Source organism: Chelon labrosus (assembly GCF_963514085.1).
Source record: "Chelon labrosus genome assembly, chromosome: 2".
Taxonomy (NCBI): Eukaryota; Metazoa; Chordata; class Actinopteri; order Mugiliformes; family Mugilidae; genus Chelon; species Chelon labrosus.
The window spans coordinates 3248279-3264564 of record NC_140338.1 but is presented as its reverse complement, the minus strand read 5'-3'; the positions used below and the strand labels follow the sequence as shown (position 1 = coordinate 3264564).

Sequence of the window (16286 nt, the reverse complement as noted above, 5' to 3'; positions counted from 1 at the left end):
GAAAATCACTACCAACCAGATGATTGTCAAAAAGTAGCACAACAGTTATAATCACCATCACATAATCACATCATTGTCTCTTTCATTACCATCTTGGTCTGAAAATGATTAAAAACAACCAGATCTGTATGAAAGAAATAAGATCAACATCACAGTAAACCTGGAGTTAGTCACAAACTTGATTCAGCTCTCCTGGAAGTTATTTTGTTACTTTTTAAAATCTTACTAAAGAAATGTGACGCTCACACAAATAACTTTGATCCCATTTCCACAGCATCACATGTCCTGAACACAAAAATGGTTGTAAATCCTCATCTTTTAGTCTAATTTGGATGTGAATACTTAATTACAACAAAATGTGTGAGTGTGAATAAAGTGTGACGAGCAATAAGTTCATTCATTCATCTCAAAGCTTCATCATTAAATGGATCAGACAGTTTGATTGACAGGACAGATGATCAGAGGTGCAGAGTTTTTACCACCATCATTCATACAGGGACAGAAGTATGGGTAAAGTTTGTCAGTGAAGGAGCAGCCAGTAAAGGAGTAGATAAGAGCTGCAGTATTTACATCATGAAAGGAGACCAGACCCTCCTCATAATCCACAAACACCCCCACCTTCTCAGGACGAGAATCAAGAGAGAGACGGACTAATGGATCAACACAGGCCTTGTATTCATTTCCATTTCTCAAACATACAGTCCAGAAACCATTCTGAGGACTCAATGAGATGTCTCCCTTCCTGTTGATTGACTCTCTGGCCACTCCTAGATCCCAGTCAGTCTTTCCTTTAACCTGAACCTGAAAGTAAAATCTACCTGAAGAGAAACTTTTCTTTCCTAAAACACATGGACATTTAGAAAATCTCTCTGGGTTGTCTGGAAGATTCTTCCTCACGTCTCCACAGTGAACTTGTTTTCCATCATCAGACAGGATGAGTTTAGGATGTGCTGTATCAGGATCAAGAGTCACATCCACTGCATACTGCTGGACCCTCTTCAGCTCAGCCTCAAGCAGCAGCTTCTTCATGTCTTTACTGAGTGTCTCCTCCAGCTGAGTCACAGCTCTCACCACAGTCCCCTCATATGATGATGGTGGACGGACGCTGACCTCTGTCCAGTCCTTGGTGGGTGGAGCAGCTTTCAGGGAGGAGAAGCTTTGGAGGAGGTGGAGGTGGTCTTCAGAGCGTGAGAGCTGCTTTATCTCAGAGCTCCTCTTCATCAGCTCAAAGACTTCCTGTTCCAGATGCTTGATGAAACCTTCAGCCTGTTTCTCTGTTGTTTTCTGTTTGTCTTCAATCTCCTTTATGAGCTGGTTCAGGCCTCTCTCAACAGACTCCTTCAGAGCAGTGAATACCTGAACACCTTCTGCTTTCTCTCTGTCTGCAGCATCTTTACTCATCTTCACTGACTCTTTCATCTCCTCAATCTTCAGTCGTCTCTTCTGGATCATCTGCTGAATTTCATCCTCTGTCTTCCCCAGCTCTGCCTTCTTTCCTTCATATCCTTCTTTCAGAGGAACAACCTTATGTGTCTTGTGGTCTAAAACAGAGCAGAGCATGCAGACACATGTCTGGTCGGTCTTACAGAACAGCTCCAGAGATTTATCGTGCTTCCTACACATCCTGTCTTCCAGGTTGTCCACAGGGTGGATCAGCTGATGTCTTTTCAAGCGTGACACTGTCAGATGAGGCTCCAGGTGAGAGTCACAGTAGGAGAGCAGACACACCAGGCAGGACTTCAGGGCCTTCAGTTTGGTTCCAGTGCAGACGTCACAGGGAACTTCTCCTGGTTTGGTAGCTTGTTGCTCTGAGCTGCTGCTGCTGGCTTTCTGTTGAGCTTCATGTCTGAACTGAGCAACCATCTCACTGATTAAAGTGTTGATCCTCAGCTGAGGTCTAGTGTGAAACATCTCTTTACATAGGGGACAGTTGTATATATCAGTTGTGTCCCAGTGTTGAGTGATGCAGTGTTTGCAGAAGTTGTGTCCACATGGTGTAGAGACTGGATCAGTGAACACATCCAGACAGATGGAGCAAAGAAACTGATCTTCAGATCTCAGACATCTAGCAGCAGACATGTCTACACACTGACAACAAGAGAGAAAGAGAGAGAAAAACACAGTTTAAGTAGAGATTTATTGATCATTGATGAGTTATTGAGAGAATCAACAGGAGACCGTGTACCCAGCCCGGAGGGTTACCGGGGCCCCACCCTGGAGCCAAGCCTGGGGCTGGGGCTCGTGGGCGAGCAGCTGGTGGCCGGGCTTTCACCCATGGGATCTGGCCGGGCCCAGCCCAAACGGGAGACATGGGCTCGCCTCCCTGTAGGCCCACCACCCGCAGGAGGAATATGAAGGGTCCGGTGCATTGTGGATCGGGAGGCACTGGGGACATGGGACTCCATTGTCATGCTGGGAGACTTCAACGCTCATGTGGGCAACGACAGCGTGACCTGGAGGGGCGTGATTGGGAGGAACGGCCTGCCTGATCTGAACCCGAGTGGTGTTCAGTTATTGGACTTCTGTGCGAGTCGTAGTTTGTTCATAACTAACACCATGTTCGAACATAAGGTTGTTCATCGGTGCTCTTGGCACCATTACGGCCTAGGCCGTAGGTCAATGACTTTGTAGTCGTATCATCTGACCTGCGACTGTATGTTCTGGACACTCGGGTAAAGAGAGGAGCAGAGCTGTCAACTGATCACCACCTGGTGGTGAGTTGGATCAGATAGCAGGGGAAGATGCCACGCAGACCTGGTAGGCCCAAACGAGTAGTGAGGGTCTGCTGGGAACGCCTGGTGGAAGAACCTGTCAAGATGGTCTTCAACTCCCACCTCCGGCAGAGCTTCAACCGCGTCCCAGGGGTGGTGGGGGACATTGAGTTCGAATGGGCCATGTTCCGCTCCGCCATTGTGGAGGCCTACAGGGCATGGCTGGTCTGTGGGTCTCCTGAAGCAGCTGACCGGTACCGGATGGCCAGGCGGTCTGCGGCGAGGGCAGTCGCTGACGCAAAAACTTGGGCGTGGGAGGAGTTCGGTGAGGCTATGGAAGAAGACTATCGATCGGCTCCGAAGAGATTCTGGCAAACCGTCCGGCGCCTCAGGGGTGGTAGGCGGCAACACGCTCACACTGCTCTGAGTGGGGGTGGTATGCTGCTGACATCAACTGAGGATATCGTCGGGCGGTGGAAGGAATACTTTGAGGAGCGCCTCAATCCCACCAACACATATTCCATAGAGGAAACAGAGCCGGAGGGCCTGGGGTTGGACCATCCAATCTCTGGGGCAGAAGTCGCTGAGGTAGTGAAACAACTCCGCGGCGGCGGAGCTCCGGGAGCGGGTGAGATTTGCCCTGGGTATCTCAAGGCTCTGGATGTTGTAGGGCTGTCTTGGTTGACACGCCTCTGCAATATTGCGTGGACATCGGGGGCAGTACCTCTGGAGTGGCAGACCGGGGTGATGGTCCCCATTTTTAAATAGGGGACCAGAGGGTGTGTTCCAACTATAGGGGGATCACACTCCTCAGCCTCCCCGGCAAGGTCTATGCCAGGGTGCTGGAAAAGAGGGTCCGATCGTTGAACCTCAGATCGAGGAGGAACAATGCGGTTTTCGTCCCGGATGTGGAACCATGGACCAGCTCTTTACCCTCACTAGGGTGCTGGAGGGGAAATGGGAGTTTGCCCAATCAGTCCACATGTGTTTTGTGGATCTGGAGAAGGCTTGCGACCATGTCCCCAGGAGCATCCTGTGGGGGGTGCTCCGGGAGTATGAGGTGGATGGCTCCTTACTAAGGGCCATTCAATCCCTGTACCAAAGGCAGCCGTGGCCTACTGGTTCGGTGAGGGCTTGTGACTGGAGGGTTGCCGGGTTCGAACCCCCAACCGGTAGAAAGCAGCTGAAGTGCCCTTGAGCAAGGCACCTAACCCCTCACTGCTCCCCGAGTGCCGCTGTAGCATGGCAGCTCACTGCTCCGGGTTAGTGTGTGCTTCACCTCACTGTGTGTTTTGTGTGTTCACTAATTCACGGATGGGATAAATGCAGAGACCAAATTCCTTGTATACACAAGTATACTTGGGGGGGGGGGGGGGGGGGGGGGGGTGTCGTGTTCGGTGATCGGAGGATCTCGTTCCTGCTTTTGGTCTCTTGGTCCTCTTAGCTTCATCGAACAATGACCTCCAGCTCCTGCTGGGCGGTTCGCAGCTGAGTGTGAAGCGGCTGGGATGAAGATCAGCACCTCCAAGTCTGAGGCCATGGTCCTCAGTCGGAAAAGGGTGGATTGCCCACTCCGGGTCGGGGAGGAGGTCCTGCCTCAAGTGGAGGAGTTCAAGTATCTCGGGGTCTTGTTCACGAGTGAGGGTAAAAGGGAGCGAGAGATCGACAGGCGGATCGGAACGGCATCTGCAGTGATGCGGATGCTTAACCGAAAGGTTAGCCGAAAGGCGAAGCTCTCAATTACCGGTCGATCTACGTTCCAATCCTCACCTATGGTCATGAACTTTGGGTAATGACGAAAGAACAAGATCACGAATACAAGCGGCCGAAATGAGTTTCCTTCGTAGGGTGGCCGGGCTCAGCCTTAGGGATAGGGTAAGGAGCTCGGACATACGGGAGGAGCTCAGGGTAGAGCCGCTGCTCCTCCATGTCGAGAGGAGTCAGTTGAGGTGGCTAGGGCATCTGGTAAGGATGCCTCCCGGATGCCTCCCGGGAGAGGTGTTTTGGCATGTCCCACCGGTAGGAGACCTCGAGGCCAACCCAGGACACGATGGAGGGATTACATCTCTCGTCTGGCCTAGGAACGCCTGGGGGTTCCTCCGGAGGAGCTGGCTGAAGTGGCTGGGGAGAGGGCTGTCTGGGCTTCCCTACTGAAGCTGTTGCCCCCCGCGACCCGGACCCGGATAAGCAGAAGACGACGAGTACGAGTACGAGTTATTGAACTTCTATCAGACTTCTAAACATAATGAGTTCAAAATACACTAAGATATTACTTATTTATCTCCTGGTGTCCGTTTATAGCAGCCCATAAAAAGAGGTCAATAGGTCTGTTTTACAACCATCTGCAGCTCAACCTGAATCTAAAGTTCATTAAGTTCTACTGATCGTTGTATTTTATTGATGTCAAGTGAGACAGAGAAGAACATTAGACTTCATTTAAATATTTAATAGGCAGGATTTGTTAATTCTTGTTAATTCTACTGTTTATATATTATGATGTTATCCATCTATTGAAATGGCTGCATGTAGAATAAAGATCATGTGTTGTCTATCGGTCAGTCTTTAAACTACCATAATAACAGGCATATTGGATTGAGCGACAATTACCAGTAGCCTGTGCAGTTCATCATTTCATCGTAGGAGAGATTTTTTCGTGATATACAGTCTATTTCGGGAGAAATAGGAAAACACACCCACAATGTTGTTTGAAATGTGCACAAATATTTACAATTCGGTTTTGAGACCATGGTGGCGTAAATTAGACACTGGTCGTGCCACTATAGTATTGACATTGTATGGGAAACACTAAACAATGACACTAAACAACATTCAACTTGGTCCCCTTTCACCTGAGAGTGAGCAGAGGAGTTTGAGTGAGCTAGAAAGTGAATGAAAAGTGGAAGTTGTGTTAGTGGGAACGAGATTGAAGCAGACTTTATATGTTGTTCTAAAGCACTAATGTCTGGACTGAAGCTCTAAGTTTTGATGCTGGTTGTTGAAACACAGTAAAAATTATCAGCTGTACTCACCAGTATTTGAGTCAGATGTTGAGAAAGAACAGATGAACTCAGCTGAATTTTCTTCACACAGAAACACAGAGATTTGTCTGGACTGCAGCTCCGTCGCCTCTCTGACTAACTTCGACTTTCATTTCAGGAAAGTGACGTTGAATCTGGTCTTTACAGTTTTACTCCTCCTCTGATTACAGCTCTGTTTATCACGGTTTATTTCCTGCTTCATTATGAGATATGAGTATAAAAACAACACGTTGCACAAGAGGTTTTGTATTTTTGTTATCAGTCTGTACAACTCCTCATCTGTGTGTGACAGATGACACTGTGAGCTTTTGTTTTTCTTGCACATTTGCACATGCTTGTTTGGTTATTGATTTTAATTTCATTACATTTCTTTGCAATCTAATTTAACTTTTTTTTAATATTCACTTTTAATAGTCACTTATTCACTTATTTTATAATTTTGTAAATACTATGTAAAGATTTTTGTTCTTTTTTTAGTTTTCTAGTTTTTATTGTTGATATTTAGCTTTTTGTTATATTTATGTATGGTGTTGAATGCCTGTACATTGCTGCTGCAACAGAGAAATTTCCCAGTTTGGGATTAATAATCTATCTATCTATCTATCTATCTATCTATCTATCTATCTATCTATCTATCTATTTCAGCCTTCTAAACTATAGACACAGACATAGTCTCTGACACAGAGACCATAGGAATCACAAGTCAGCACCTTGAAAACAAAGTATAAGAAGGTAAAAGTAAATGAAAAATTATAATGAGGTAGAAATTTAGAAAAAGTGTATTTGCAATACACAAGAATATTAATATATATATAGTAACTATGAGAATATATTCTGTAAACACTACATAAGGACATAATAATATAGGGCAAATAGTATATACAAGTGTAAATATACAATATTTACAATACACGAATATAAAATATTGATTCGACAGAAGATATATAGTGTATATATGGACAAGTTATGGATGAATATATTGTTTTTTTTTTTTAATAATATTTAAAATAAGCCCTGCGATGAACTGGCAACCTGTCCAGGGTGTGCCCCTGCCTCTCGCCTGATGACAGCTGGGATAGGCTCCAGCAGACCCCCGTGACCCTTAACAGGACTAAACGGGTATAGAAGATGAATGAATGAACTAATGAAATTGGCCTGGACAAAAATGAAAATAATTTGACCATAGGGACATGTCAAACTAAGGTGTTAACTGTAATGAGCATCACTGGTGTCTTAAAACTTCTAATCAATCAATCTGCCTAATTAAAGGATTAAAAGTAGTCACTGTGCTGTTTGCTATCATGCTGTGTACCACACTGAACATGGACCACAGAAAGCTAAGGAGAGAGTTGTCTCAGGAGATTAGAAACAAAATTATAGACAAGCATGTTAAAGGTAAACGCTACGAGATCATCTCCAAGCATCTTGATGTTCCTGTGACTACAGCTGCACATATTATTCAAAGTTTAAGGTCCATGGGACTGTAGCTGACCTCCCTGGATGTGGCAGCAAGAGAAGAATTGATGACGACTTGAAGAGACAGATGATACGAATGCTAACCAAAGAGCCCAGAACAACTTCCAAAGAGATCAGGGGTGAACTCCAAGGTCAAGGTACACCGGTGTCAGATCGCACCATGCGCCGCTGTTTGAGCCAAAGTGGACTTAATGGAGGACAACCAAGAAGGACTGCGATGTTGACTTGGAATTTGCCTAAATGCATATTGACAAGCCACAAAGCATCTGGGAGAATGTCCTTTGGACAGTTGAGACAAAACTGGAACTTTCTGGCAAGTCACATCAGCTCTATGTTCACAGATGCAAAAATGAAGCATACAAAGAAAAGAACACTGTACTTCCTGCTAAACACGGAGGGGGCTGGGTTATGTTCTGGTCATGGGTCATGGTTCCTCCAACAGGATAATGACCCAAAACAAACAGCTGAAAACACTCAAGAATGAGTACCATCATTTTGTTAAAATGATTTTGTTGAACCACAATTCAAAATCTGATTTTCATTAGTTAATTTTAAGTAAATTTTTATTTATTGTTACTTTAGTCAGTTTCAAGTTACTTCAGTGACTACCATGGGTTTTTCTTTCTTCAACAGAAGGCTACCAACAATTTTGTCCATGCCTGTATATGAGCTATACACATATTTCTTCTTGTTTTTCTGAATTTAATGTGTTTCAGATCACAAATTCTCCTCATGGTTGTCATTATACTGAACTCCTGGACATAGACAGACCTGCCAACTTTGAAGAAATTTTATGAGTACAACCCCCCACATCGCACACATCACTTTTACGATGATGAGGCAGACTCTACCGAGTCTGCTGTTCGCCTCATAAGGATTGTTCAGCGCGTTTCAGCCAAGCAACAAAATAATTTCGTTCAAGCTGTTAACAGCCAGTTTTACATGGAGCAGTACCAATTTACGCCACACGGCGGTGCCTCCTTTGTTTTCATCGCTTAGTTCAGCGTGTGTCACTCTTTAATCCGTCTTTTTTTTTATTTATTTTTTTTTTACATCCGCCATCTCCGTAATGTGGACGCAGGTGAAGGCTACAAGCCACGAACGTTTTATTATTATAGTGTTATGTAATATGCTGTGGCTTTATGGTTCTGTTTAATAAATGTACTGTGCGGAAATCCCTACACTTCGTCTCCTGCCTGCTACTTCATGTTGAAACATACTACTAGCAAACGTGGCTAAGCTTCTCTCCAACTCCGTGTTACAAAGCCAGCAATCATTAAACTTACATTTTGCCCATTTCTCAAGTTGACAACGAGGTTCATGTGACAGAAGAAGTCTCGAATCCAAAAGGAGGCAAAAATACATAACGCCAACAAACGTTACGTGACGATAAAATCTCCCCGCTTCGACTGGACCATACCCGGTGCAGCAACACATTACAAACCGGCCTGAACACCGGATTCCACTTCCAGGTCTCATTTGTAGTTTAATTTCGGCGTACTGCTAATAGTTATATTTAATAAAGAACAACACAGAACACACGGAACTAACTGTGAATGCCACTGACGCATTGAACGAAATGCGAATGAAGCGGTAAATGCACGTAAGGATTTAAGACTTGACGAAATGTAATTTAAGACCTACGATGCAAAATATGCTCGTATTTAAGAGTTTTTTAGGCCTTAAATTGGCATTATCAAATTTAAGACTCCGCGGGAACCCTGTATATATGGCACAATCTGTAGTTTCCCCAAAATTTAGCTGGTGCGGCTTATATTCAGGTGCGCCTTATAGTCCGGAAATTACGGTATGTTTCGGGGGGGGGGGGTTGGGAAGTGTTTGTGTGTAGTAGGCTACCGTGTTCGTTACCTGTTGCCCGGCGGTTCAGCCATAGCACGCAAGCCTGCAAGTTATCCGGCCAGCCTGGCTTGCTTTAGGCACTGAATTGAACTGAACGCGCGAAGCATTTGGCTAAGAGGGGCAGGTGGGCGGAGGGTTACAATGCAGCGCTCTGATTGGCCGAATGCTTTTCACTCCACTTACACGCTGTGGCTCAGTGGCAGAATCAACGTCATAGATTGCATAGAAAGTTTAGAAACTGAAACCATCGAAATGCGAGGTGCAACAAAATGCGTACCAAGAGAGCAGCGAACCGTACAAGCGTACTTAAGGGTCAACATGCGTGCCGAGTACGAAAAATGCGTACATGTTGGCAGGTCTGCATAGAGAAGACACCGGAGCCCAGGGGGCGTGAGACAGAGAGAAGGTGAACTAGAGTTTTAGGGGGTTGACTAGGAGACTGCAGATGCTTTGATACAAACTGTGACACATTCAGGTCCACCAATAAAACCAGAGTTAACTTTTTCCTTTCTAACAAACTTGGAGCAGTCTTTCTCAGCTCTTGCTGATGTGATTAATAGGTTTGAGAAGTTCTCAGGATACATAGTTAACAAAACTTCTGTTCTCTTCCTCAATGAGCGGGAAAGACTCCGTCCCACAGTCGGGCACCCGTTTATGAACACACCTGGAGGATTCAGGTATCTTGGTATCTTTATTACTCCCAATCAAAACTCATTAATTTCTGCCAATTATGATCCAGTTATTTTAAAGTCAAGGAATCTCTAAACAGGTGGATCTCACTCCACTTATCTGTGATTGGACGAAGAAGTACTTTCAAGATGAATGTCCTTCCCAAATTCCTTTATCTGTTCCAGTCAATCCCATTCCCACCTCCTCATAAATTCTTCGAAGATATGAATGAAACTCTTTGTAACTTCATTTGATAAAATAGGCGCCAAAGACTTTGACTCACACCACTATACCTCCCATTTGACAGAGGAGGCCTGAAGGTACCAAACCTTTTTATGGTACTACTGGGCAGCCCATCTTAGAGCTGACCGTCTGTGGGTCTCATTATGTCCAGAGTTACCTTGGGTAAAAGTGGAAGCATCGTCCGCAAGAGGGCTAGCATTACATTTATATTTATATTCTGAAGCCTTTTAAGAACCCTAACCCTAACCCTAACCCTAAATCTTTTAAGAACTTGAAGAACCCCTAACCCTAAACCTAACCCTAACTCTAACACCATGATGATATGGCATGAAGCTCATAATGCTGTAGGTGACATCCCACCTTTGTCTTGCCTTGCACCTATCTGGGGAAACACAGAGTTCAAACCTGGTACGAATGACTTAGGATTCAAACAATGGTCACACAAAGGAATTAGAAGGATCATAGACCTTCATAATGATGATACACTGATGTCCTTTAACGAAATCAAAGATAGATCACTTTTTTATATACCTGCAGCTATGGAGTTTTATTCTCTCTAAGTTAAATCATGCATCCAACTATCCCCTTTTAACAGTGTTGTAACGGTTTGCAACCCAGCATCAGCGAAGTAAAGGCCAGATCTCTACAATCTACAATATATTTTCATTTCATTCTAAAGAGTCATCTGACGTAAAAAGGAGGTTGTGGAGTGAGGACTTACAAGAGGACTTACAATGTGTGTTGGACAGTGAGTGGACTCAAGTATGCTCAAAGCCCCAGAGCCTTTCAATTAACTCTAGACTTAAATTGATACCATATCAATGGATAATGAGGACCTCCATTACCCCAGTAAAGCTGAATAAATTTAATCCAGACGTTCCAGACACTTGTGTGAAATGTCAAACTCAAAAAGGCACTCTCTTTCATTGCATCTGAGGATGTGAGAAGATGCAAAGATTTTGGAAGAAGTAATACGTATAATTTCCCAAATAATTTCCAAACCCATTCCTATCTCTCCTGAACTCTGTATCTGTCATGGTTCTGTTTTTTTGATTCCTGTGTTCATGTTTTGAGTTTCATTCATGTTTCATGTTTTTCAGTTTCCTGTTCTATTTTGTTAAATTCTTGATTTCCTGTTTTGTGTTACTTCTGTGTTTTCCCCATTTTGATTAGGTCATTGGTTTCTCCTTGTGTTGCCCTGATTTGTGTCACCTGTGTCTCGTCACCCTTCTATTCCTCGTGTGTGTATATATAGCCCTGCCTTCCCCTTTGTTCCTTGTTGTGTCATACTGTTTGTTTGCCTTGTTCATGTCTTCCATGTCATGGAGTTTCATGTCAAGTTCTAGTTTCATAGTGTTTGGATTTTTGCTTTTTTTGAATATCCTGCCACGTCAGCAGCACTCTTAGTTTTTGTCAGTTTTGTCTTTTTTTATTAAATATCTTTTTTGTCTACTCCTGCCTCAGCCTTTAAAGTCCTGCATTTGGGTCCTAAACCTCCGTTACCCGCAACCCTTCTTGACAGTATCTTAAGCCTCTGTCCTGAAAATCGTTCCTTAAAATCACATGAAATCAAATTGATTAATCTTTGCCTTGTCCACTCAAAACGTCTCATTGCAATTTACTGGAAAAATATGTCATGTCCCCCTATTAGTCATTGGCTTAAAGAATTATCATTGTGTTTGGCCTTAGAGAAGCTGACTTATAGTCTTAAACATAGACTTGGTGAATTCTATGAAATCTGGGTCCTTTTCTTACATTTTCTTGAAAGAACAGATCTGCAGTGTGCCCTTGACCCTTGAATTGGATTGCATTTTTGTGCCATGGATGTGTTTGCTATTGCGTGTACTGCAGTGATATTTGTGTGCCTTGCTCTACACTGGCTCTGTAATCGTCTGGGTGCTGCCACTCTGCTGCCTGTGCTTTTCACTGTGTCTGACTGGCCCTATGGATTCCTTTTTCAACTAACTACTACTACAACTTTTATGTATATTTTTTCCTCTTTATGGACCCTGGGGAATGCAATGTTTGGCGGGGGGGTAGGACGTGGGGTTGTTGGAGTTCATGCTGTATGTTTGTGTACACTCTGTATTTCTAAAACAAAATGTCAATAAATATATGTTTAAAATAAAAAGTTAACTTTTTTTTTTTGATATTGTTGAGAGCTGATTGCACATCGAAAACACTTCCTCACCACTGATCTCTGTAAATGAGGTCCAGATGGTCTACCTTGTCTTCCTGCAGTTCTTGGTCTACTTCCATCCTACCTCTCTGTCAATGAATCTTATTGAATTGGGAAGAAGAGCCTTAAAGTGTGGTTCTCCATCTGCTTCTCTGAATCACCTGCATCCCATCTGACAGGAGATGTTTCCACTGGTTCACATGTGGTGAATGTTTCAGTGATTCTGTTGTTTTACCAAATAAGTGACCTGTATTTCAGTAAACTGCATCTCTGGAAAGGGTTACTAGCTTTGTGGCCATTGTTACCCAGGAATGTTTGCAATGAAAGTGGGGTGGGAACACTTTTTTTCATGACACTCAGAATGAAAACATAATGACAAAGGTTTGTCTTTTGTTGATATTTAATAAAAGGTTTTGAATCACACTTGAGTATGGATCAGAGGAGCTCACAAAACTGACTACGAGCATCAGAAAACAGGGGAGGATAAGGAATCAGGATGAACAGAGGAAAATTACTACCAACCAGATGATTGTCAAAAAATAGCACAACAGTTATAAACACCATCATGTAATCATATCATCGTCTCTTTCATTACGTACTTTGTCTGAAAATGATTAAAAACCAAATCACTTCTGTTCAGTTATGTAAAAAATGTTCTTCTCACAGTTAGACATTCAGTTTGTAATTACTGTAGAACAACAAGAGCTGTATGAAAGTAATAAGATCAACATCAGAGAAAACTTGTAGTTTCTCACAAACTTGTTTCAGCTCTCCTGGAAGTTATTGTGTTACTTGTTAAAATCTTACTAAATAAATGTGACGCTCACACAAATAACTTTTATCCCATTTCCACAGCATCACACTGACAGCAGCACATGTCCTGAACACAAAAATAGTTGTAAATCCTCATCTTTTAGTCCAATTTGGATGTGAATACTTGATTACAACAAAATGTGTGTGTGAATAAAGTGTGAAGATCAATAAGTTCATCTCAGCATTCATCTCAAAGCTTCATCATTAAATGGATCAGACAGTTTGATTGACAGGACAGATGATCAGAGGTGCAGAGTTTTTACCACCATGATTCAAACTAGTACTGACTAATGGGTAAAGTTTGTCAGTGAAGGAGCAGCCAGTAAAGGAGTAGATAAGAGCTGCAGTATCTACATCATGAAAGGAGACCAGACCCTCCTCATAATCCACAAACACCCCCACCTTCTGAGGACGAGAACCAAGAGAGAGACTGACTCGAGGATCATCAAGAGCTTTGTATTCATTTCCATTTCTCAACCATACAGTCCAGAAACCATTCTGAGGACTTGTTGTGATGCTTCCCTTCCTGTTGATTGACTCTCTGGCCACTCCTAGATCCCAGTCAGTCTTTCCTTTAACCTGAACCTGAAAGTAAAAGCTACCTGAAGTGAAACTCTTCTTTCCTAAAACACAGGGACATGTAGAAAATCTCTCTGGGTTGTCTGGAAGATTCTTCCTCACGTCTCCACAGTGAACTTGTTTTCCAACATCAGACAGGATGAGGTGAGGATGTGCTGTATCAGGATCAAGAGTCACATCCACTGCATACTGCTGGAGCCTCTTCAGCTCAGGCTCAAGCAGCTTCTTCATGTCTTTACTGAGTGTCTCCTCCAGCTGAGTCACAGCTCTCACCACAGTCCACCCATATGATGGTGGACAGACGCTGACCTCTGTCCAGTCCTTGGTGGGTGGAGCAGCTTTCAGGGAGGAGAAGCTTTGGAGGAGGTGGAGGTGGTCTTCAGAGCGTGAGAGCTGCTTTATCTCAGAGCTCCTCTTCATCAGCTCAGAGACTTCCTGTTCCAGATGTTTGATGAAACCTTCAGCCTGTTTCTCTGTTGTTTTCTGTTTGTCTTCGATCTCCTTTATGAGCTGGTTCAGGCCTCTCTCAACAGACTCCTTCAGAGCAGTGAAGACCTGAACACCTTCTGCTTTCTCTCTGTCTGCAGCATCTTTACTCATCTTCACTGACTCTTTCATCTCCTCAATCTTCAGTCGTCTCTTCTGGATCATCTGCTGAATTTCATCCTCTGTCTTCCCCAGCTCTGCCTTCTTTCCTTCATATCCTTCTTTCAGAGGAACAACCTCATGTGTCTTGTGGTCTAAAACAGAGCAGAGCATGCAGACACATGTCTGGTCGGTCTTACAGAACAGCTCCAGAGGTTTATCGTGCTTCCTACACATCCTGTCTTCCAGGTTGTCCACAGGGTGAATCAGCTGATGTCTTTTCAGGCGTGACACTGTCAGATGAGGCTCCAGGTGAGAGTCACAGTAGGAGAGCAGACACACCAGGCAGGACTTCAGGGCCTTCAGTTTGGTTCCAGTGCAGACGTCACAGGGAACTTCTCCTGGTTTGGCAGCTTGTTGCTCTGAGTTGCTGCTGCTGGCTTTCTGTTGAGATTCATGTCTGAACTGAGCAACCATCTCACTGATTAAAGTGTTGATCTTCAGCTGAGGTCTAGTGTGAAACATCTCTTTACATAGGGGACAGTTGTATATATCAGTAGTATCCCAGTGTTGAGTGATGCAGTGTTTGCAGAAGTTGTGTCCACATGATGTAGTGACTGGATCAGTGAACACATCCACACAGATGGAGCACAGAAACTGATCTTCAGATCTCAGACATCTGGCAGCAGACATGTCTACACACTGACAACAAGAGAGAAAGAGAGAAAAAACACAGTTTAAGTAGAGATTTATTGATTATTGGTGAGTTATTGAACTTCTATCAGACTTAAGACATAATGAGTTTAAAATACACTGAGATATTACTTATTTTATCTCCTGGTGTCAGTTTATAGCAGCTCATAAAAAGAGGTCAATTGGTCTATTAGAGCCATTTTTGTATATTTGGTTTGATTATTATCATTTGAACTGGAGTATAACTGTTTAGATGAAGTTTACAATTTCATTTGACTGTTTTGATTATTCATAGTTGTGATGCTGCCTCCCAGGAAATGAGGACAAAAGGGGAGAGGGGCACAGGTGTCTCAGATGAGACAGGGGAGAGCCATAATGTTTTTTGACCGCTTTTCTCTTTCTTTTTGTTCTTGTTTTTTCTTCTTATTGATAATGATTGTGGACACTGAGAACCAGACGCAAATAAAACGCCGTATATAACTCAAAAGAGGCAGTGATTGTTTTACTTGAAGCGCGTCACGACCACAGCGAACCCCTGAACAAAGAACGGCGTCTAGAAGTCGGTTGCCGGTCAAAACGCCGTCACAGTTGTCAAAAAACAATCTCAATCTGTGGATATGTGGATGATGGAACGTATTGGAATAAGCGCTGGACTTTTATGGACCTAGACACAGACATCGGCCATCGGACTCGTGAGTAAATGTCACGCTGGAAATTATGAAAGAATGATACATTGTTACGTTAATGGAGAGGGACTATCGGCTTCATCTGACAAACAAAACGAAACGTGATATCTTGAAGCTTAAATATGGAAAATGGAAATGTTTTGTGGAAAAGTTTATCATTCTTTGGGGATCGGATGCTTGTGACATGTGATGAAATGAAAATGTATATGAATGACTTCTACAAACACGGGCTGAACTTTATAAACAAGTTGAACTAAATGTGTGAATAAATACGCAAGGAAAATGAATGCTGATGAAATGCCGGCTGATGCTGGCCCAGAGGAGAGATTTAAATCGCTCAGCACATCACGCAAAGGGAAACTGGGAGCGTGCACGCGCAAAATGAATGAAATAAAAGCCTTGATGGAAGCCGAGGGGAATGTTGAAAAGGTGAATGAGTCGGTTGACTTGTTTCAGAGATCACTTGAAGATTTCAATGAGATTTATGAATCAGTCCAAGCGTTTTTGTCTGAGGAAGAAAAGGAAAATGAGAGAATTGATTGGTATGAACCAAAAATGTCCACATTTGCGGATTTCCTTAAGGATGTGGAAAAGTGGAAAACCTCTCAAACAGATCCTCAGTCACTCTTTGGACCTCAGGACAGCATTTCCAACGTTTCAAAGAAATCACAAGTCTCAAAACGTTCAGAATCAGGATCAACCATTTCTTCTGTTGCCTCAGCCCGTCTTAAAGTTGCCACAGAAAGAGCTGCTC

At 43.5% G+C, this 16286-nt stretch overlaps 1 protein-coding gene across 1 annotated transcript; it reads right to left on the bottom strand.

Moving 5' to 3' along the window:
• Window positions 1-429: 429 nt before the first annotated feature.
• Window positions 430-14890, bottom strand: LOC311506331 (uncharacterized protein; the record flags this gene model as incomplete). Its single annotated transcript, XM_084570242.1, has 2 exons — window positions 13209-14890; window positions 430-2088 (listed from the first exon to the last, which is right to left on the bottom strand). The coding sequence occupies exons 1-2, from the start codon at window positions 14844-14846 to the stop codon at window positions 430-432; spliced, it is 3297 nt and encodes a 1098-aa protein (XP_084426368.1). The 5' UTR covers window positions 14847-14890.
• Between the last annotated feature and the right edge of the window lie 1396 nt (window positions 14891-16286).